Raw genomic sequence first — 24,084 nt, 5'->3', positions numbered from 1 at the left:
CCATATCAACACACCCACACAATTATAGCTGCATTATTTATCCAGTTGGCTCTATAATATGCAGAAGCAGAAAACAGGAATCAAGCGAGTATTTGCTTTATAGGACAAACCTGAAAAAATGTCACCATCTGGTAAAAACATATTAAAAAATTAAAATTCTGAAGCCTTGCCAACAGAATGAAAGCTTATTAACAAAAATGGCATCATTTCAGTTAAATGGCACTGTGATTAAAAATAGCAGTTTTCATGGGTTTCAAAGGGGACATTTTTGTCCTTAAGGTCCTGAGAGGAACTATTTTTGTACCTAGTGCAAAATAGATTTATTAAAGGAAATGAGGGTGAAATAGTAACATGCCAATAAAAATACACACCTGTGCCAAAATTTATGCAGCTGGAGAGAACACAGGCAAAATGATAAAAACGAAACTGAAAAGGACAAAAATGTACAAAAGGTCGCACAAGCTTTAAGAGTATCTTAAATAATGATTTATTTATTTATTTTTTTATGTTTTTGAAAGACATCTCTTATGCTAATCAAGACAGTTTAAAAGAACTGTTTTCCATTTTAATATTTTTAATGTAATTTATTCAGTTATAAATTATAATGTAATTAACATTTTGTTCAAGTTTATTTTTTATTGAACTCTTTTAGTGCAAAGCATACCAAAACAGACTTCACAACAAGAAACAATGAATAAAACATCACTCATTCCCCCACAAAACAAAAAAACAAACAAAAAACAAAAAAGGAATTCAAGGAAATAGGAAATGCATATAATATACAATCAGAGAATTTGCATACATCAAGTCCAGAGTGTTGTGTTAGGACAGATTACAGATTACACTTCTTTTATCCAAGTCAACAGACATGCCTTCAGTCTTAGAGACCCCAATAGTCAAAAAATGATCCCAAATGTTCTTCAAGGCTGTGGAGAAAGCCTCCAGTTGAATAATGCTAGAAACTGTATATAGCCATTGATTTAAAGTGGGGGGTTCCTCATAAATCCACCTATAACCAGGATACATTTCTGAGCTTGAATAAAGTAAAATATGGAGAAGGTCTCTGTTCTGAGAGCCTGAGGGTATCTCTTCATTTAAACCCAATAAGCAGGTCTTTGCTCCAAGCCAAAGTTGATAGAGTTGAGCTGTAGATGGATCAAATCCCAGAATTGTTGTAAAAGAGTACATTCAATGGTAGAATGTCCCGGTGTCAGATTTACATTTGAGACACAGATCAGACAGACTTGGATTCATATAGTGTATAACCTCAGGTGTACTAAACAGTCTGCACAGAATTTTTAATTGTCTCTTCCATGCAGAATTAGATGCTAGAACACAAAGGGTCTTGTTACATAAATCATTTCATGTTTATTTATTAATTCTGGTTTGTAATTGTTCGTGTGTCTGTATTATCCGCTGACCTTTGCTCACTGGCTCAGCTCAAGACACTTCCATTACTCTTAATCAGTTGATGATTGGTTCTGTGCACCTATTATCCCCCTGCAACCAACTGAGCACAGTGATGACCTTATGGTCAGAGCTCCGATCTTACACCTCACCAGCCGTCAGCTTTGATTTACCTCTAGAAAATGTGAGGATTCCACATGCTGACAGGTTTAGTATGGTCACAGTTTAGATCGGAGACCATGCAGTTCTCACTTTTAACTATGACTTTTGCCTCAACAACCTCCTAATTTGCTGCTTATTAATATTTAGTAAGGTAGTTGTTAAGTGTAGGTATTGGGTAAGCAAGGGATCTAGAATATGGTCATGCAGAATAAAGCATTAATATGTGCTTTTATAAGTAAACAGCCAATATGCAAGTAATATGCATGCTAATAGCAACTAGTTAATAGTGAGAACTCTTCCCTAAATTACTGTTAGTATGGACTTAGTATGTAAATATGAAATGTGCATCCAATGAGAATGAACATAATTTAAATATCCAGACAGATCAAACACCTCCTAAAGGGGTTGTTTTAGACATTTGTATTGGTCAAATTTAACTATTTGAGCTCTTGAACTGAGATTTATTTTGCCATGTTGCAATGTATGAATTGCTGCAATATTACCCCAATAAATAAATAAATAAATAAATATTGTCACTGTTTTGCCAGATTCAACTGAAAGTGTAGTGAGCATGGTCTCTTACTTAATTGAGACTGTTTGAATCAAATCGTGGTCTCATTATACTCTCACTTTTTCCATAGTCACATTTCAACATTCATTTTTATTTGAAGGCTACAGCAGACTTCACTTCATAACTTGTACAATGAAGTAAATTGAAGTCTGAGGGAGAGTATAAATAATAAGCTTTTCCACTCGTTTCCATTTTGCTCTATAGACACCATAGTGATATGGAGAAGTGAGATGTTTCATCTTTCATATAGTTTGAGAATGTAATGTTTCTCTCAAAGCAATACTGTTTCCATGCTGATAAAATTGTTATTTTAAATGTGTCACACAAATCTGAGCATGGCACTTTAAGACACCAACTGTACAAAATCTATATCGCTCAAGTGTTAAATAAATACAATCTTAGATTTCACAGTTTCTCATGTATAGCATAAAAATATGAACACTGAGAGTATTTCCCACTCACTCAATATAAATGTAACACTCACAAATGTGTTGTTTTTGCCTCGGGGTGTGATGAAAATCTTTCCTCGCGTGACTGCAGACCCAGATGTGCAATTATACAAGAAAGAAGGATGATATCGATCTGCTTTCATATCAATGTCTAACATCACATAACCAAAATAAAGTGGTAGTCCAGAGAGCAATTCCTTTCATTAGCAAAAGCTCCCTAAAACATAGTCTCTCCTAATGAGACCAAGAGAGTAAATATGGCTTATTTCTATCGTGCCAAAGATAAAAACAGAACAGATGTAAAATACCAGCAGAGAGAATCACTAAAATAGTTTACTGATATGAGAGACAGCACTCAGCAGGTGCTCTTGGAGATGTGTACAGGAAGCACGACTTCAGGGAGCCCAGAAACACGTCACCAGTCGATCTGGGATAATAAAGGAAGCAATTGGATTTGTGAGCCCCAAATCTAAATAAACCCAGTGGAGAAGCGGTATTTACAGGAAAGTGAAACCATTTTAGTGCCTAAAGGCATATGCCTTCCTCTAGTTTACCTTTAATGGGAGTGTTAAATCACTCCAGATCTGCAATTTCTTGTTCAATAGACTCTGAACTGTTTCTTCAATAGAATTAACTCTGAAAGTCTCAGCAAGGATCCCATCAAAACTGTCAAGTTACACAATACCACCAGTCTATAACTCTGACAGGGTCTGTACATGAATGCCTTCATTAATTTCACATTGAATGAACAGAAATACAGAGCAATTTATACTGAAATGTCAGCATATCCCATGGGACCTTTGTGTGTTTGTTGGATAGCCATCATCACTGGTGCTGGCTCCGTCTGCTGAGTAGTATACTCAACTGAGCTCTCAGCGTCGCTTTACATGTGTTTGCTCATCTTGGATCATAGCATCTTCTCTATGAATAAATGCAAGAAGCTTTACACACCACCAGGGCTCTGGGCACATGAGATCTGAAATGCATAAACTCATATATTTAGCCTTTTATCACTGTGTGTGTAGTATAGAGGGAAGGAAATGTCCCTGATGCAATGGGGCAAGTAGTGAGGATGACACATTTATAATTTACATACATAAAAAAGTAGAAGTACTTTCATCAAAGATTTTTTAATTATTTATTGCGTTTGCATGATGCATTCTTTTGGGACTTCTTGATTTTTGTGTGAACATGTTTATCTCCAGGGGTCCAGGAACTTGGCTCAAATATATCCTCAAACTGTGCCGCCTACACTACAGTTAACTCAACTTCCAGAACACATGCCTTGTTGACACGCACATGAATGAAGCTGAGTGGGATTGAGGCTCTTCAGAGCAATCACTTTCCACCTAAAATATTAATTACTGAAAGAAAAAAATGTTGATCAAAATTTCAAACAATACTGGAACGTTTTATAGAGAGTTGAAAAGCAGGTGAAGTTGCCAGTAGGGGATGCATTTTTCAATATTTCATGTGTCACACTGTAGAAGCTGAATAAGTTAAGGATGACTTACTCAAAAACACCAAGATTTGCAGATTTACTGATATTTATTTCACTTGGCAAGAAAAAACACAAGTTGCCTATAGTGTTACATGTAACAATTTTATTTATAATTGTTAAAACAAAATAAAGGGGGGGGGGGGGGGGGGGTCATAGTAGGCTAAGTGTTGTAGTTATAATGAAAATGAGACGAGAAATGAGAAGCCAGGAAAAATAGTGATATCTGGTGGTTTCAAATGCTGTAAATGTTTCAATAACTAACTTACATACTAACTTCTAAACAAACAAATAAATAAGTAAACTTCAGTATTCCTAACATTCAAATATCTATCTATCTATCTATCTATCTATCTATCTATCTATCTATCTGTCTATCTGTCTATCTGTCTATCTGTCTGTCTGTCTGTCTGTCTGTCTGTCTGTCTATCTGTCTCTCTCTCTCTCTATCTATCTAAGTTATCTATCTATCTGTCTGACTTTCTATCTATCTATCTATCTGTCTCTCTCTCTCTCGCTCTCTCTCTATCTATCTATCTATCTATCTATCTATCTATCTATGTTTATAGCAGTCTTCTAAAAGACTGCCTCTCACACAGCTTTCCACCCATTGATGGTGATAATAGATGAATATCTACATTTCTTTATCCATTTCTAGATCGTTTCTATATATGTAACAAATAAATTTTAATTAAAACGTATTGTACACGTCTAAATCGTTGTTCTTCCTCTTACAACCCGTGTGAGCTTTTATTTCTGAGACATCGGCAAATACGGCAGACTTTTGTTTTATTTCTGAAGTGTCGTAAAATTGGAGTGACGCGTTTCTTTACGGCACGGGCTCTCACCGCACCGTCTGGGAGTAGTCGTGCATCCTTGAATCAATACGAATTTGATCCCCATTAAAGGTATGTTTTGCGTGAAATGATCTCATATAGTGTATTACAACAGTCAAGAGCAAACGCGAAAAACTGAAGCTCGCGGCAAATGATTGAGGTCAGTTAGTTCTCGTGTAATGAGAGGAAGCGTGTGCGCTGCTGCTAACTTACTGAATGCATCAGCTGATTTTACGCGCTCAATCCTTCCGCGTTGCTGTTTATCAGTCAGACTCTGTTGTTGACACAGTGTCAGCGACTTTCGTAGAGTAATAACATATGCCTTTTACAAATGTAAAAGGGAAAGGGAAAGGGAAGGGTTCTTGTGTGTGAGTTAGCGTTAGCGGTGAGACTTTGCATCATGGCCGCTCGTAAAAGCAGGATATCGTAGAGATGCTAGCAGCTACTGTACAGTGGCCACACTGGTCATAGGAGTGAGCACCCGAGGTCCTGTTCATTCCAAGTGCTATTTTTCGTTCTAACCAATTTATTCTTTATATCGAATTTATTCAGTAACATTCTTTTTGTAACGTATTTGGATTTTTCTTGTTTCGTCAGACAAAAGAATACTCGCTGACCAATGAGAACAACGCTTTAGGCCATGAATAATCAATGAATAAATAATTTATTGTCATTGTTGTAAAACAACGAGATTACATTAGAGCCTCAATCGACAGTGCTGTTTCTTAAAGTGCAAATACATAGAATGTAAACACAATAAAGTCCAACATGATCAGCAATAGCCCAGTATGTAAACCGGACAGTACGACATTGACAAGGAATAAAGGCTATGAGGTAATAGCCAATAATGATGTGTATTGTTGTGTGTGCTGCAGCAATGCAAAGCCCAGTTCACAGTAAATGCTATTGTTGAAGAGTGGTACATGGTGAATCCAAATTTAAGTGGGTGGCCAGGGGAGAGGGGAACAGTGTTTGGGGATAAAGGCTGTTGGCCATTCTGGTGGTCCTGGCCTTAAGAGACCTGTACCTCTTACCAGAGGGCAAAAGGTGGAACAAAAAGTGTGCTGGATGAAACTGGCCTCTTATGATGTTATGTGTCCTACGCTGGCAGCGGGAGGTGTACACAGTACAAACCTCCGGGAGGACGGTCCCAATGATTTTACCAGCAGTTTTCACCACCCTCTGAATCATCTGCTGTTCAGCTGCAGTGCAGCTGGAAAACCACACTAGCAGCCCATAGGTCAGCACACTGTGAATTACACAATTGTAGAAGTTAAACATGAGGTTCTGGGGCAATTTCTCCTCCTCCGTCTTGCTGCTACGGGTGTCCCGAGAGGTGACTTGACGATCTCCGGGGGGATAAAAGAAACCGGTGTTGAACGATATGTATCCCCGGTGTTGAGTTCGAGGAGTTATGCACGGCTGTACTGAAGTGCCTCAGCCAAATAAATGTGCGAGAGAATGCACAACAACACTACCATGAAAACACTATACCAGTCGTGAGAGCTCAGAGCTGCTGCGTCTGTGCGCGCCATCGCCATCAACCAGCAAGAATTCTGGCTCATGTGTCTCCGGAACCGGCTTTACAGATAGACGTGGAGCAGGAAAGATACAGATAGACAAAATAATCTATATACAGATAGTGTTTACAAGAGAATGTGAATATAAAGGGTCGGATGTTTAAAAAAATGACAGGTGTGTTGGGTATTGCACCTTTTTTCAGTGATAAAAGCCATGTTGTTACTATTATCATTTTTATTTAAATATCTCCTTACCTAACACAACATTTATTTCATAGTTGTGTTTTTATTATTTTGGTAGTTCTGCTTTTATTATTGCTAACAGTGGGCCATAATGTCCATCCATTGTGTATCATTATACTGTTATATTGTGTCTTATATCATACTATCATACAACAGCTTTACTGGCATTATTCAGTTTTTGCGCTTAATTTACTGCTTATGTTGGAATTGTTTAGTCAAAATCCAGTGCTCAGATATAAGCGACAGAAGGGAGAATAGAAGTATATATTTATAAAATATAATACATAGAAATGTTCTTAAGTGGTGCCTTATTTTATGTGCATCTTTTTAATTTTTTTATTCTTTTTTTATAAGGTAATGGCTAAGTTCCATGCACCTGTGATCCAGGACAACCCATCAGGATGGGGTCCTTGTGCTGTTCCTGAGAAGTTTAAAGACATGCCCTACCAGCCTTTCAGTAAGGGAGACCGACTGGGAAAGGTGAATTCTCTTTAATATTTCCTGACCAATCCTATTACATGAAAAGTGGGCAATCATAATTGAATTTTGTTTGTTTTTTTTTCCCCAAAAAATTAATTGCAATTATATTTGTACACAGGTAGCAGACTGGACTGGTGCAACATACCAGGATAAGAGATACACAAGTGAGTTTGCACATATTTTTATGTTCGCCCAACAGCAATGACCTTTTTTTTTGCTAAAGTCATTTATCAGTCTGAATGGTCGCTCTCTGTTCTGTTTAGATAAATACTCATCTCAGTTTGGAGGCGGCAGTCAGTATGCTTATTTCCATGAGGAGGATGAGACCAGCTTCCAGTTGGTGGATACTGCCAAGACTCAGAAGACCGCCTATCAGAGGAACCGTATGCGGTTCGCTCAGGTGGGTTTCTGAACATTTACTTTCTTGCTCTCTTACTATAACGGTTAACCTCTCTCTCTCAACCTCTATGTTCTCTCATTTCTAATTCTTTATCATATTTTGTGCTTCTGTTTTACAGAGGAATCTTCGGAGAGACAAAGATCGCAGAACCCTTACTCAGTTCAACATGCAGACCCTGCCTAAGAGCGCCAAGCAGAAGGAAAGGTGAGTTTTGCTTACCCAGTAGGGGGGGTGGATTTGACCTGTCAACATGCACTCACTCTTATCTTTCTCGGAATAGGGACCGTATGCGCTTGCAGAAGAAATTCCAGAAGCAATTTGGAGTTCGGCAGAAGTGGGATCAGAAGTCGCAGGTATGAAACTCATCCGTTTCATCTCTTTTCATCTTTTCTTTGATCTCCAGCACCACAGCAATTCCCCTCCACTGTAATTTTCTTATCTCAGTCTAAATTTTTGCACAGTTACTATCAGTCGTGTTTTACCATCGTCGTCTTTCAGTATTTGACTTTTCATTCATCCCTCCCAATCTATATTTAATTCATACAATGAAAACTATGATGTTTTGTTTTAACATTTGATGATTTTATTTCTGAAAAACTTAAAGTACTGTTTTTTGCTTTAGTTAGACTTGCATTAGTTTTTGCTATAATGTCTTTGTACCAATTTCCAAGTTGAATTATGAAATTTATATGAAAAATTTGGTGTCCTTGTTAGACATTACATGTACTTACTATAATAATAATAATAAATTATGCATAATTACATGCAAGTAACCCTAATCCTAACAATAAAGTACATGTAGTTAATTAATATTACTTCAATGTATAATTGCACTGTAACAAGGACACCTCAAAATAAAGTGTAACCAATGTGCAACAACTTAATTCAAGCAAAAATAACAATGTTGTGATAGTTATCATGAAATTAAATGATTCCCTTTGTCATATAAGACTTGTTGCCCACCCCTAGTTTTAGTATTGAGTTTCAGTATCAACTGGGTGCAAATCTCTCGGTGCTTTTCACTTTCCTGCACCTTCCTTGGCTAAATATGATTCTACATTTATTCGTACTCTTCTCCCGTGTCCTCAGGCCCAGCTCAAGCCCAGGGACTCCTCTGTGGAGGTGCGCAGTGACTGGGAGGTGAAGGAGGAGATGGACTTCCCCAGACTCATGAAAATGAGATACATGGATGTGGCTGACCCGGCTGACATGTAAGCACTCTGACGTTACTCATGTCACTGACCGATAATTTTGTACGAGCGTATTGCTCTCAAGGGAGTCCTTCATTGAGTTTCTTTTTCTCAGTGAGTGCTGTGGAGCTCTCGAGTACTACGACAAGGCTTTCGATCGCATCACCACACGCAATGAAAAACCACTCAAGAGCATCAAGAAGATCTTCCACACCGTTACCACCACTGATGACCCTGTGATCCGCAAGGTACTCCAAAGCACACTCACACATGGTTACTTCATTTGTCACTGCTTGTGCTTGACAATCTTATGCATGTCTTTATTTCTGTTGTAAGTGGCAATGCTAATTTATTTTGTTCTGAAAATGACATTCACAGTTGGCAAAAACCCAGGGCAATGTGTTTGCCACTGATGCCATCCTGGCAACTCTGATGTGCTGCACACGCTCAGTGAACTCCTGGGATATCATCGTTCAGCGTGTGGGAAACAAGCTCTTTTTTGACAAGAGAGACAACTCTGATTTTGGTAAGCATGTGCTTCAGATGAGTGTGCCTCAGTTTGATGGATGTCAAAGGCTGTAGATTCTTTATGCTGGCCATATTGTGATTTAACTCCAGAGTGCTTGCATTTTCTCTTGCCATGATATGAAGGGCTCAGAAAGTATTGCCCAGGGTCAGTGTAAAGGGGGTCACACACAAGAGGAGAAGCACTGTGTCGCATTGTGCCACATCTTTAAAATTGAAACGCATTGTTTTCTATAAGTGCATGAACACTGGCGGCGCCATCAGGTGTCAACAACTCAAGCTGTTCAAAATCTTGCCGTGCCACCCACGTAGTTTTCTATTGGAAGTACATTATATTCATCCTAGATTGTTATTAATGTACATAATGAATTCACCCTAGTCTGGAAGGTGGTGTAATGTGCATCTTTCTGCGAAACATTTGTATGTCTGTGGCTTGAATAAAGTCTATATGGTTCATATACAGTGTGCGCAGAATTATTAGGAAAGTTGATATTCTGGTCATTTTTTTTTTCCAAGAACATTTTACCAATTCCAAACCACATCAATCTTAATAATCACTATTGATTTTGTTTTTAATCAGTTATAAGTGATATATAATTGTCCATGAAGGCTGAAAGTCACAAACTCCTTATTTCAGGTGTGCATAATTATTAGGCAGGTTTTCTTTTACAGATAAAATGAGCCAAAAAAAGAGGTTGAATAAAAGTAAAAAACTTATTAAATGCCCATGAGAAGGATGCAATACTATTGCAATAATAGAATTAGCAAAGTTAAGGCATGACCATCGGGCAGCGAAATGCTCATTGGGTCAGCACGGTCAGAAAAAACAGGTGGAGAAGAAAATACACGTTATCTGCAGAAGAATTAAGAATTGACATGAAGAATTAGGTGAGAAACCATCAGGAACCATTTAGTCTCCAGCACCATCATTTTCCAGAACTGCAACCTTCCTGGAGTCTCCACAAGTGCAATGTGTCAGGTTCTCTGGGACTTTGTTTGGGTAAAAAATTCTTTAAAATGGCCCTCACTTAATAAGAATAACACGCTGAAGTGTTGTGAAATGCATGAAGACTGATTTTTATTTTTATTTTTTTATTTTATTTTTTATAGGCTTTATGGACAGATAAGTTGAGTGACTCTTGAAGAACCAGCATCACATCCTCTTGTGCCACTGTTTGAAGCTCCCAAAACTTACTGCCAGATTCTGGAAGATAAATTCTTTAAACGGTGGCACAAGAGGATGTGATGCTGGTAACTTATCTGTAATAAATACAAAATCATTAGTAGTTATTAAGAATGATGTGGTTTGGAATTGGTAAAAGGTTCTTGGAAAAATATGACCAGAATATCAACTTTCCTAATAATTCTGCACACACTGTAGAGAGCTATAATAATATAGATCGTACTTTCTCTTTCCCTTTGTTCTGTTTTTTCAAACACTGAACGTCAAACTCACTGGCACCACTTTGTTCATTCTTGAAATGAATTTCTGCCTTGTTTGTAGATAAAATTTACTGTTTTGGACTGTATTACATTTATTTATTCATTACTAGTTTTTGAGCACTCTATTTGCAGATTCAGCAGATTTCTAAATATGTCACCAAATAAAGGTGTCGAGCTGGTTAACATAGATGAGGTTTTGCCAAATATGCAAGTGTTTTTTTTTTTTGTTTTTTTTTTTGTTTTTTTTAATCAGACATTATAGATACTGAATGTAAGAAATTTATGAATCAAATATCGTCTTCATGTTTATGAAATATAACTGTCATGGTGTTACATCAATCTGCAATGAAAGCTGGAAATTATAGAACTTATAGGCTTATTTAATTAGATTTATAAAAAAAAAAAAAAGGGTATTAGGTTTTAGAGGTGCATTAACTCTAACCTTTAACATTTATTGAAAAACCTATTTCTCTGACTTCAAAATTTTGCTGTGATTACTGGTAAAAACAAAAAAAAAACTGTCAAGCACTGATAATTAAATTATTTTTGTTGTTGTTGCATAAAGCTATATCTGTGCAGTTTTAAAGCTTAAACTTTTTCTCCCTTGTAGACCTGCTTACTGTGAGTGAGACCGCGAATGAGCCGCCTCAGGACGAGGGCAGTTCCCTCAACTCCCCCCGAAACCTGGCCATGGAGGCCACCTACATCAACCACAACTTCAGCCAGCAGTGCCTCAGAATGGTACGCTTGTGTTTTCCACAGTAAACCGGCCATTAAAACGATTCATGAACGATCCATATTTAATTTCAGACAAAGATATTTGTGTGAATGTTTTTATTTTATTTTTATTTTTTTTGCTTTTGTGTCAGGGAGGAGAGAGGTACAAGTTCCCCAATACTAACCCATTTGTTGAGGAGGACATGGAGAAGAGTGAGGTGGCATCTGTTGCCTACAGGTTTGTGCGGAGCTTTATAAAATAGATAACAATCTACCATGAAATTTGTTCAGACAATTTTTTTTTTTTCATATGTAGCTTTAAATCAGGTTTGACTTGTTTTGTTGCAGAATATACATGGTGTTTGAGCCTAAAATTCTGATATATTTGAGTGCTGTTTGAACAGCCTAAGAATGATGACATATAAGGGATTATATATTTACATATTTTATAAGGGATTGCTAATTGCTTACAAAGTATGTAAAATTCAAAATAGTGACTGACTGATTCTCAGGTACCGGAGGTGGAAGCTCGGGGATGACATTGACCTCATTGTGCGCTGTGAGCATGATGGAGTGATGACCGGTGCAAACGGAGAAGTCTCTTTCATCAATGTCAAGACCCTGAATGAGTGGGACTCCAGAGTAAGACACAGAAAGAGAGCTGGATAATTTAATTTGGCCGTTTTAGAGATACAGGTGATACAATTCTGTGTTCTTTACAGTACTGCAATGGAGTGGACTGGAGACAGAAACTGGATTCCCAGAGAGGAGCGGTTCTGGCCACAGAGCTGAAGAACAACAGTTATAAATTGGCCCGTTGGACCTGCTGTGCCATTCTCGCGGGATCTGAGTACCTCAAATTAGGGTGAGTAGCATATAACCGTTTCTATGTGATGTTGATTTTTTTCAAGTCAGTTCCTATCTGATTTCTCACTGCGCATCCTTCTTTCTTTAGGTACGTCTCCCGTTATCATGTCAAGGACTCATCTAGGCATGTCGTCTTGGGCACACAGCAGTTCAAGCCCAACGAGTTTGCCAGCCAAATTAACCTGAGCATGGAGAATGCCTGGGGCATCCTGCGCTGCGTGATCGACATCTGTCGCAAGCTGGAGGAGGGCAAATACCTCATCCTTAAAGACCCTAATAAGGCAAGAAGGAAGCTATACTGGGTTTCAAAAATAACATTTCTAATTATAATTAATTAAAAAAAACAACAACAACTAACTTAACACTAGCTTCTCTATTCTTTTTGTATTCTATCCATTCGTTTTCTTTTTATTTATTCAATTAACAAAAAGCAAAAAAGGTCTCTAACTAGCTTGCTCTATTCTTTTTCTTTTTATTATATAAAAAAAAAAAACCTTGCTACGTGTACTGCATTAGGCTAACTGAGACTTGATAGCACTTGCATATCACTGCTCTTTTGTTGATTTTGATTGCTTCCATTGGGTATGTTTCCATCCAAAGATTCGAATTGAACTTGTGTGCAAAACTGGAATATCGCATAAAACATTTGCGAATAAAGCACCGTTTCCATCCAACGAGTCAAAGAGAACAAAAACTTCCTGATAAACTGGCACTAAATATCTGTAAGGCTGCATTTACACTGCAAGTCTTGATGACCAATTCCAATTTTGTGACTATATCCAATTTTTTTTGGACGACGTGCTTAAATTTCTTTTAAAAGTGACCCGGATCCGATGTGTGCATTTTCACTGCACTTGGTGAAACAAGCCAAAAATAGCATATGACATCACAAATCAGTTTGAATAGTACATTGAGTTTAATTTATTGACATGGAATTCATATAGAAACGTTTTTAATGCAATAGTTACATCTATACATCAAAATAATATAGCCTAGCACAAATTCTTCAGGACAGTGATGTAAGCCTACGCATCTCCGCTGAAAGCTTGCGAGTGGAATAATTCTCAGGTGGTAGATAATGTTAAGCATGTCACATCGTCTGTTTTTTTTTTTTTTTTTTTGTAATTAAATCCAAATGCGTTCATCAGTGATTGTACAGTGCCTTGCAAAAGTATACATTTTTTTCACATTTTGTTATGTCGCTGCCTTATGTTAAACTGCTTTAAATGATTTTTTTCCACATCAATCTACACTCCATACATCATATTGAAAAAGCAAAAACTGAACTGTCACAGATTCGTAAATTTATTTAATATAAAAAAACTCATAAGTACGTTGCATAAGTATTAAGAACTAAATATTTACAGTCTCAAGTCTCTCTTGTTTGATGCGACAAGCTTTGCTGATCAGCATATGGCAATTATCTGCCATTCTTCACCTCGCCTCTTCCAGGGGTGCAAACTTGTCACCTTTCAGCGAAATTCACCATATAGGTCATTTTTCACCATGAAATAGGTCATTCACGTGAATCGTGTAGATCTTGTTAAAAAAAAAAAAAATGAGGGGGATGGGTGTCGTAGTCGTCGTCGTATCTGCGAGTCACCTGTGTCATGTCACCGGTTACGTTTTTTTCCCCCTGTTGTCAAAGGAATGGACCTACTCTGCCTCTGATTTGCTTACCTTAATGTTCTTTCCCTCATCCAACCAATCTCATTCCTGAAGCCTAACTCTTAGATGCTGCAGGCAACTGTCCATATTTCGGACGGAATGCATTTGTATCTGCTGTAAAGAATGGTCGTGGGCCATATCTGATCTGTGCCACATGGGTGGAAAAAAATCTGAATTGGGTCACTTGAACCATGCAGTGTAAATGCGGCCTAAGAAAACTAGGAGAAGCCACTGAATATAGTAATTTTCATATATAATAAATTACTTGCGCCGAGCAGACGTAACGCAATAAATGCAGTCATTGCTGTCGGAGGTGGATGTCTGCTGTTTGGGAATGCTGTCATGTAAGACAGTGATATTTGTACACAAATACTTTGATGACAGACTTAACAACATATAGATGTTGTGAACGAGATCAGTTCGCTGGTTAGTCAAGTTATTCCGTCTGTCAGTGTAAAGTCACATGACTTTTTCGATGCGCATGGAGGAATTTATTCGGTAAATGTTTCCATATCAATTGTGTGCATAAGTTTTTTTTTTTTTTTTTTAAGGCACATTTTTAGAATTTATGTGCATCTTGGCATTTCCATCCAGCGTTTTTTTTTTTTTTTTTTTTTATGCGATATTTATGTGATATTCCAAAATGGTGGATGGAAACACAGATATTGTCCTCACTTTGGATAAAAGCGTCTGCTAAATGTAATGTAATGTAATGAAAGTGTTTCAAGTCTGTTGCATTGCAGAATTAAGATATTTGATATACTGCAACAAAGCAGGAAGCTCCAAATGTATATTGAGGAGCAATTTTTTGCTCATTTATATTTAAAACCCATCTAAACATTATTTATTATTAACACACCTGAGTAGAAATGAAATGCACTGCGTGGTATTGATGATAATTTTAGTTGCAATACTGTGCCAGTAGGAATCACCTTGGCAACTTCAAAGTATTTTTCTGCAATCAAGATTATTATTAATGCATAACCTTTTTTTTGTGTGTGTGTCCCTAACAGCAAGTAATTAGGGTGTACAGCCTGCCTGATGGAACGTTCAGCTCGGATGAAGATGAAGAGGAGGAGGAGGAAGATGAGGAAGAAGATGAAGAAGGTGAGCATAATGGATTGTTTCTCACTTCAGTGCCTTTTTCCATAATTTTGTTTTTGTTTGGTTACCTCTGTTTCTGATGCACTTTTAATTTCCCCAACAGATGAAGACAATTAAGGCGTCATTACCACAGCTGCCAGTATTATGTGTTTCAATGCTGTCAGAGCTGAATAAAGATAATTGATTATTCATTCACTGTTGTGATATATCTGTTTAATAATGAGCACATTTAGGTTTGACTGCCTTTTCTGTTTTATTTATTAGGTTCTGAAGCTTGAGGGCAATATAAATGGCCCTTTTAAGATCTCATGCTGATAAATCTCAGTATTTAATCTCAATTGTTAAAATATTGTGTTAGAAATGCTAATACCATGGGTTTGATTCCAAGGGAACAAACATAATGATGAAATGTGCATCTTGAAGTGTCTTTTAAAATGCATGTCCATAATACAGATAATTGCCTAATTAAGTACTTAGAAGTAGCCGTTTTACTTGCATGAAACAAAATGTACTTACCATGTAACTAAGTTATGGAATAGCCTATAATTTAGTTTGTAATTATGTAGATGTAATAGCCAGACAGAGTCTGTTACACAGCTACTTATGTAACCAAAAGATTGTTACATATGTGTTGCAGACTTTATACAACGTAATTATAAATGTAAGTACATGGACATAAGCTACTTAAAGTGTATCAAGATTGTACTTAAGTGTACTTTGTGTATCTGTACACCTTATCCAGCTGCACCTTAGTTTGATTTAACCCACCAGTACACAGCTTAAATACATGTAATACCTTTCTAATTACATTAAAATGACCGAATATTACACAGGCATAAGCTACTTAAAATAAAATGCCAAGATTGTACTTAAGTGTACAAGTAGCTGTGTAACAGACTCGATCTGTTACATATGTGTAACAGTAGCTGCCTATTACATCTACATAATTACAAAATGTAAGTATAAGCTGTTCCATAACTTAGTTACATGGTAAGTACATTTAGTTACATGGTAAGTACATTTTGTTTCATGTAAGTACAACGGCTACTACTAAGTACTTAATTAGGTAATTACTCTTATTACTATTATTAAAATAAAGTGTTACCAATTGCATAATGAGTTCTCACCTGGGCTGCATTTATTTGATCAAAAAAGAAAAAGAAAAAAAACAAGAAATGCATACATCTATATGAATGGTCTGACAATGAGGTCTCACCTAGGCTGCATTTATTTATACAAACACAATGGAATATTACAATTTAAAATAACTTTCCTATTTGAATACATTTGTGTAGATTATTCCTGATTGCAAAGCTGAATTTTCCGCATCATTACTCCAGTCTTCAGTGTTTTTTTTTCAGTGGCTTAACTTGCACAGATTAATTGTTCACATCAAGACTAGCAACGTGCGCTAATAAAATAATTTTGATTTCATGCGGACTTTAAACAAAAATCCAATTTGTTAAAGTGGAACACTTTACTGAACTTTTAGGCAATGTAAAAACAAAACTAAAATTTTGCATATCTTTTTTTGTTGTTGTTGAATGTCATACTTGATATATCAGGCTTTTAAGGCTTATATAGGAGATTATGGAGCACACACACGAGGAGGAAAAAGACCCGTTTTTTTTTTTTTTTTCAGCAGGCCAATTATTGTGGGGGTTGGGGGTGTGAGAACAATGTTTAAAAAACAGTATGTAATGTCCAGTGACAAGACATGCTGGTTCTTTTGTTTTGTGAATATTTTCAGTTTGTTTTGGGGTCCAAGTCCCAGATGAAGTTCAGTGGTAAGTCTTTCATTCTTTCTTTGAAGATCTGGTCAAACATTTCATTTTGTGCCACAGTGAATGTGTTCTTCCAATCTCCTACTGTGCCTGCAACAGCAAACCAATTATAACAACAGAATAAGTGAAGGATACAACCTGTCTACACATTCCACGGTTGTAATCTTTGAACACTGACCTTTGCGCATGAATTGGGGCTTAAGCAGTAGATCTTCAGGAATGAATTCATAGTTTGCCCTCGGGTCCTTCTTCATGTTTTTGAAAGTTGCCTTCTCCACAATATGTGCGATAGCAGCGTCATCCAGATTGTTCTCCAAGAACTTGCAGATTTTCTCCACTGCTGTCCTGAGATCCTGAACGCGGTGCCAAATGCATCAGTTTATAGAAGGTATTAAAATAAATCTTCAATATTCTGGATTAAAGACCATCCTGCAAAGACTTTTGGTATTTTTTGAGGCTGTGGTTACTCACCCTAATCATGTCCTCATATGACAGGAAAAGGATGTTGTACTGGTCTCTTTCACTGTACCACTCTTGGATATGATCAAACCAAGATGAGCCGCCAACTAAAACGTGAGGTATTAATTGATCATTCTGTTTAAAGTTACACCTACTGTACAAAAACAATTTGTCTTTACCATTTCCTTCCAGATACTGCTGCAGAAAGTCTTCAAAGCTCTTGGGTTTCTCAAGCTTGGCCCAGACGTGGCTGAAGTGATAATATGACACTGCATTGTCTTTTGGATTTCTAAGCACATACACGATCTGTTATTTAAAACACATGAAGAGGTTAGAGGGTTAGAACAAAAGCCTCTTAGGCCAAAAGACAAAATGAGGCTTAGACCAAAAGCTTAGACCTTAGAAGAAGAGGCTTAGACCAAACAAAAATCAATCTAAAAATGTATTTTATAACCAAAGAAATGGCTGACATAGATTTTGCTCACAAAACATAATAAATTATTATTAAAGAAATTATTAATTTTACATTTTGCATAAGAGACTCCCTAAATACTTAACTTTCCTTTCTTGTCCCTAAGGCCTGGTGGCATCAGTCTGGGTGTGAGATGGGTGGCAAAGAACCGTGGAGACGAGCGCAAGGAATAGTCAGGTCGGCCTTCACGGTACTCTAACCAAGGCATCTTCTCAAGATTGTTGGAAAACATTGTTTCGTCTGTGGTATCCTCACAAATTAAATTTATGATGTTCTGTGTCCATATTGTACCTGAAAAATGTGGTTCAGTATGTTACAACCAAAGAAATCACACACACACACACACACACACACCTTTATAGTTATAGTATAGCAAACTTAATGAGGGAGACTGGGACCAGTTGTCATGGCAGTTACATGTGGTGTTTACTAGTGCAGTATCTATTAGATTTGAGTCAAAGTCTATTTATCTATAGACCTTTTTCCTGAGAAAATGATGCGTGCCGCCATTACGTGTTCTAACTTCCAATTTGATGCTGTTCTGTTCCGGTCTCCATAGGAACCCATTCAAATAGTGCCCATCTGTTTTTAATGTAGCTAATGTCGGCAGCTTCATGTCATCTACACACTCAAACTTTGAAGAGTGAGGCACTGACAAACAACGGTCATTGCAACGGTATAAAGTGATGGGGCTAAGGAGCCATGTGCTTTAAAAAAAAAACATTTTAATAGGTTTAACATTATTATCAGCTCAGAATATAAGATAATTTGACTAGAATCACTGGAGACTGGACATGCAAAGCATCCTTCCGGACCGGTTAAGAGTCAGGCGTGACTTCCGCATTCAGGAAAAATGTCTATCTACGTCTTTCATTTTTTGGCATAACACTAACATGTGTCTATATAGACAAATGATTGTACCCTTGATGTGAAACTTTTCCTTCTCTTGTCCTGTTACAGTTTTTCTTGATTGCTAAAACACTATAACCAGGCTTTTGAACTAAAATTTCAAAACCACAACACCATTTTTAAAAAAGCACACCCATTTCCCTAAACTATAAACACTATTCACTGGCTTTAAAGGGGTCATTGCTTTATTTAATTCACTTTTCAAGTTGTTTGAACATAAATGTGTGTTGGAAGTGTGTGTGCCACCCAGTGTTTTTCTTTAAATGCCTATTTTAAAATCCCCTTTCTCAAATCAGGCTGTTCTGAGGTTCTCGTCAGAATGACGTAGTTCTGCACAGGCCCCTCCCACAGTAGTTGATTGACGGCCGTCTTACCTTAGACCCACCCTGAGTGAGCTGTGAGCTGTCCGCCATAGTGTCAGCTCCGGTGCAGGGGAAGAAAAGATGCCTCCGATTAAGCGATTGAGGTGTTTTGTTGTTGGATGTAATTATAAATATATCACAGCCATCATTTACTCCTGACATCTGAGCTGCTGAAGATGCAGAGGATTAACGTTACTTTCGCTTTGAAGTGAATGCGCCGATCTGCCTAATTGATCTATGTTCGCGCAAATCATTCTTGATCCAGCTTCATCTACAGAAGAAGTGAGTATAATGTTTTTTTATGAATCTTTGCAAATCGCCTTTCCTATTAACATGCTAGTTAGCCAGTTTCACGGCTAAAGTAAACAGTACTGCTCGTCACCCCCATAGATATATATACTTAGATGCCTCATTAGCGACTGTTTCTATGTGCCGCTTTATGTGAGCCTTCCGCCATATTGTAGCAGTCAACTTGAAGTCATTCACCATAGTAATCACTGAATATTCGAAGGATGCCACAATCCTGCACAGCTGATGGTTTGCGAACCCAACGGCTTTGTGCGAACCTACAGTATGGTGAATGACGTCAAGTGGACTGTTCCAAGATGGCGGCCGCATCTACGTGTCTGGAGCGGTCGAATAGGGCGTCTATACATGTCTATGGTCACTAGGGGTGTAAATCGATATCGATTCTCATACCCAGTAATTCGATATTTGCCGATACCTCAAAAAATTCTACGATACGATTACGTTTTGATTTGATACAGGAGTATATCGATCGATATTTCGATATTATGATATTATATACCTATTTTAAACAACCATCTACATTTTTATTGATTCACAAATGCAACCAAAATATATAACATGAACATTTATCTGAAATTTTCACATCTTGTACCTCAATTTGGGACATTCACAACAACAAAAAATAGGCCTATACACTTTTTTTTTTTAAATTAAGATAAAACAATTGAAAATAAACAATTGGAAAAACTATTCTGGCTGCTATGGGCTCAGTGCTAAAAACATTTCTACATATAACCAAATTACAAGCAATAGCAAAAAATAAATAGAACAAAGACACAAGTTCAATAAACAGTGCTTTTCAGGTTTTTCAGCTCAGGGTAAAATTAATTTTCAAGTACGCAATCAAATGTAAAATAACTGCATAGTCTTCACTGTATAAATTAAGATTATGATGTACACAAATGTTATTTAGTCAGGAGTAGTGAGCACTTGTATTTTTCTTTGACAGCATTAGATTTATTATTAGTTTCCTTTCACTTTAAGAAGAAAGCAGCACGGATTTAATTTACTGATACACACAGCTGTTTACTTTAAGACCTATGCCTAACCAACTGTGTTTGCTAGGATATTTGCCAAAACTTGTGATTTTGTATGTATTTATTCACCCATGCACCAAAATGCGGAAGAGAGCTCAATTTAGTATTCGCGCGGTGTAGACGGCTGTCTGTGTGCGTGCGCTTCAGATGTGTGCGCAGAAAACTTCTCATGCGGCACTCGACTGTTCCGCTAACAATCCCGAGCGTCTTTTATGCTCGCCTTGTGCCTTCGGGCAGTCCTTATATGAGTCCTGAGACGGAAATGCTTCGACGGGCATTACTTGAAAATGTGGACAGTGCCAAAATATACTACAGATATCGATATTTTATGCGTGGCATCGATGCATCGTATCGTCGGACATTGTATCGATGTATCCATATCGATGAATCGTTACACCCCTAATTGGTCACACCATGGAAGAGAGGGGTGGGGCGAGCAGAGCTCATTAGCATTTAAAGCAACTTGGACTAAAAAACGTCTTGATGAAAAAAGAGCTGATTTTGACAGGTTAAAGAAGCTGTTTTTACACTACCATTGAGAAATTTTAACCAAAGTATGTTATAGACTTTTCATTAAGACCCTAAAGAATCATATCAACGTGTGGAAAATGGGCATCCGATGACCCCTTTAACACGATTTGTTGAACTGTTACTACAAAACTCTGCACAACAAATCCCTTCATTTCTCTACAGCATGTGGTCATTTAGAAAGCACTAGCATTCAATATTTTTAAGTAAGTCTGCAAAGTTTGATCTCAATTAGCACACAATTACCAAAGTGGAAACACTAGGAGTCAAAATTTATCACACACCAATCAGAACCTTCGACGGAGATGAAAGGGCCAAAGTCAGCTTACAGTTTTTCTGAAAACTACTTGTTCAACCGCCACATCATCTAGTGCACATCAAAAATGTTTCTCATTCTTTTGAACAAGTTGCGATTGCTTTGGCACATTCATGCAACTGATTATGTACATTTGTCTGCAGTTTCCTACATTATCAGTTACTATTGTCATGTTGCATAAAATGTATTATATAGTTCTCTGTGCTTAAGCCTTACCCCTCAAAACCTCAAGTCATTAGTTCATCGTCATACCGTAGTTCAAGTCATTACGGTAAATGCAAAATGGTTGGTCTAGTTGTCATAAACTGTCAAGCATATTTTCTACACATTTCTATTAGACTTTTTATGAATATGCCATGAATTGTTCAAGTGAATCTTGACTTTCACCAATGAAGAGAATATAGATCAACCAATGACAAACCGGTTCTCTGAAATAGCTCAAAGGTACATCTCATGAACCTTCAGTTGGAAAGCATATATAGACAAAGGACAATACGAGTTACAAATTCTGACAGTGGACTTATTATATTTATGTTTCGCCTTTGTGACCATATTTCGTTTTCTTTTCTATTTCACAATGACGAATCATATCTGTGTCTGAATCATACCCAGTCTTTTTCAATCAAAATCCCACATATAGTAATGAGTAAATTTGTACTTTTGAAATGGACATATGGCATATATCTGGGGGCAGTCGCGGCCTAATGGATAGAGAGTCCAACTTGTAACCCGAAGGTTGCGGGTTCGCGTCTCAGGTCCAGCAGGGATTGTAGGTGGGGGGACTGAATGTCCAGTGTCCAATGTTTCTCTCCACCCTCAATACCACGACTGAGATGAAACCTTGAGCACAGCACCAATTGGCTGCCCACTGCTCCGGGTGTGTGTGTGTGTTCACTTCTCACTACCGTGTGTCCACTTGGATGGGTTAAATGCAGAGCACAACTTCCAAGTATTACGTGTGACCATACTTGGCCATACGTCACGTCCTTTCCTTCCTTCATTCCATACATAAGAAGTGCAGCCTGCTGTCATAGTTGTTTGTGAACAATGACACTTTTCATTCTGATGGCACTAATATGTTCATTGACAAATACTTTTGAGAGATGAGCTAAAGATTTTGAGTAAGTTACAGGCTTTTGTAGGAAATTCATTGTCTGGTGCTGTTTGTACGAATTGTTTTGAGAAATACACATACTTCTTTGTGTAGCAAATTTTACAGTAAGGATGATTCGCGACTGAGAAAAACTGTATTCAGGTTTGAAACTATGGATCCAGAGAGACGTAAAGAAAGAGGTCAAGGACACCATAGAGGAGGCGGAGAAGGAGGGAGTAGAGAAAGAAATGAAGGAAGAGGAAGAGTAGGAGGTGGAGTAAGGAGATGAAGAGGAGGAAGAGAAAGAGGAGGAGGACAACAGCATGGAAGAGAAAGAGGAATGGGAAGGGCAAGGGCAAGAAAACAAGCAGTCTCAGATACTGATGCGTGCCAGGGTTGAATCAGGCATGCAAGCGGATTTTACCCCCGCTGCCTGGCTAGGGCCAATGTAGCCTGAGATGTTGAAGAGGTTCTTTGGCCTGTCCCAGACCCAAGACGGGATGCTGGGGCAGAATAATTATTTTTGTTGTTGTTTGCTGTATTTTACTGTACTCAGTACAGTACATTAAATTAAGGAATAAAACACTTGGGGAGTACCACAAGCAACACTTATTACCGGTTTTTGTAGTATTGGTTTGAATTTATCTCATCAGTGTCTAAAACATGTTGTAGTGTGTGTGTTTTTGAGGGTTTGTGTATCATGTTTGAGAGCAAAGTTTGTTTTTTCAGCAAGATTGAGTTGTTTTGAGTAGAGAGCTTAATTTTGACCTGAATATAGGAAGTTTGGGGAATTGAGTAAAAGTTATGGATTTGTGTTTAGAGGCACAATTTTAAGAAATGTGTTTTAAGCAATCGAGAAAAACTAACAGAATCCGTAATCATTGCCCCTCCTAGATGAAACCCAGTATAATACATTGATTTATGTCAAGAATAACACATTTTTAAATGGAAAGGTTGAAATAATTCTTAATCGTACCTGATTTGGGATACGTCACCAAAAAAACATCACTGTCACGAATCTCAAAATGCTGAAGAGAGTCTATGTACTCCGCGGTGGTTTCACCTTTTGCAAAAACATAGCCCTTATATTTACATAGATAGTTGTTAAGTCTTTCCATTATGCAGCTGCACTTCTTTCCACCTGCAATGTGGAGAAACCAGTAAAAGCAGATGACCTTTGGAATCAGTGTGGAAGCAGAATTTAATGTGCAAAAAGTGACGTCAGCCTGTCTCTTCATCCCAAGTTGGATGTTAATAATTAATTATAATAACACAGAGTAGAGTCAATATCACATATTAAACTGTATCATTATAACTAAAAAGGCATATTTACACATCAACACAGAATAACATGAACACTGTAGGGTAAAGTTTGACTTTATATTTGAGAAATACTAGTTTAAAATATAATAACTGTCAATTGATTTGAAAATAAAGCATATATAAATTCTAAATAAAGCATAGGCCTATATAATTTCTTAAACAGCATAAAAGTTAGTAAGCAACAGGTGTGGTCTTCATAGTTTGTACTTTGGATATGTATGACAGTAAAAGAGGCTGTAAACACATCAGCCTGATCAGAACTGATACAGGATTGCTCTGGCAATGTACAGGAAAAATTACAATTAGATAAGACGACGGATGAAATATTTCCCAGTCAAAGAGTTTTAGCTGTAACAGACAATCAAGTCATCAGGAAATAATCAACATTTTGTAAGGAGAGCAGCACATTTGA

At 37.4% G+C, this 24,084-nt stretch overlaps 2 protein-coding genes across 2 annotated transcripts; one reads left to right on the top strand and one right to left on the bottom strand.

Moving 5' to 3' along the window:
• Positions 1-4,892: 4,892 nt before the first annotated feature.
• LOC306868913 (eukaryotic translation initiation factor 3 subunit D) lies at positions 4,893-15,275 on the top strand. The gene is made up of 16 exons (XM_079415385.1): positions 4,893-4,995; positions 7,041-7,166; positions 7,285-7,330; positions 7,430-7,566; positions 7,685-7,770; positions 7,847-7,919; positions 8,656-8,777; positions 8,872-9,004; positions 9,135-9,282; positions 11,335-11,465; positions 11,594-11,679; positions 11,954-12,083; positions 12,164-12,306; positions 12,397-12,589; positions 14,990-15,083; positions 15,184-15,275. Exons 2-16 carry the CDS (start codon positions 7,044-7,046, stop codon positions 15,195-15,197), a joined length of 1,659 nt encoding a protein of 552 aa, XP_079271511.1. The 5' UTR covers positions 4,893-4,995; positions 7,041-7,043; the 3' UTR covers positions 15,198-15,275.
• Positions 15,276-16,749: 1,474 nt separating this feature from the next.
• sult3st1 (sulfotransferase family 3, cytosolic sulfotransferase 1) lies at positions 16,750-23,502 on the bottom strand. Its single transcript, XM_079415386.1, has 6 exons — positions 23,326-23,502; positions 17,881-18,086; positions 17,503-17,629; positions 17,336-17,430; positions 17,043-17,217; positions 16,750-16,954 (listed from the first exon to the last, which is right to left on the bottom strand). Exons 1-6 carry the CDS (start codon positions 23,465-23,467, stop codon positions 16,827-16,829), a joined length of 873 nt encoding a protein of 290 aa, XP_079271512.1. The 5' UTR covers positions 23,468-23,502; the 3' UTR covers positions 16,750-16,826.
• Positions 23,503-24,084: the final 582 nt, after the last annotated feature.

The sequence above is a fragment of the Barbus barbus genome (assembly GCF_936440315.1).
Source record: "Barbus barbus genome assembly, chromosome: 4".
Taxonomy (NCBI): Eukaryota; Metazoa; Chordata; class Actinopteri; order Cypriniformes; family Cyprinidae; genus Barbus; species Barbus barbus.
This window is presented reverse-complemented; position numbering and strand designations above follow the sequence as displayed.

What these genes read in the sequence shown, in the direction of transcription:
- LOC306868913 (XM_079415385.1), top strand. Translation starts at nt 7,044, where the DNA reads ATGGCTAAGTTCCATGCACCTGTGATCCAGGACAACCCATCAGGATGG. An exon ending in ACCGTATGCGGTTCGCTCAG is followed by an intron (nt 7,567 to 7,684) that starts GTGGGTTTCTGA and finishes TCTGTTTTACAG; the next exon opens with AGGAATCTTCGGAGAGACAA. An exon ending in AGCGCCAAGCAGAAGGAAAG is followed by an intron (nt 7,771 to 7,846) that starts GTGAGTTTTGCT and finishes TTCTCGGAATAG; the next exon opens with GGACCGTATGCGCTTGCAGA.
- sult3st1 (XM_079415386.1), bottom strand. Translation starts at nt 23,467, where the DNA reads ATGGAAAGACTTAACAACTATCTATGTAAATATAAGGGCTATGTTTTT. An exon ending in GGTGACGTATCCCAAATCAG is followed by an intron (nt 18,087 to 23,325) that starts GTACGATTAAGA and finishes CACATTTTTCAG; the next exon opens with GTACAATATGGACACAGAAC. An exon ending in CATATGAGGACATGATTAGG is followed by an intron (nt 17,218 to 17,335) that starts GTGAGTAACCAC and finishes CACCGCGTTCAG; the next exon opens with GATCTCAGGACAGCAGTGGA.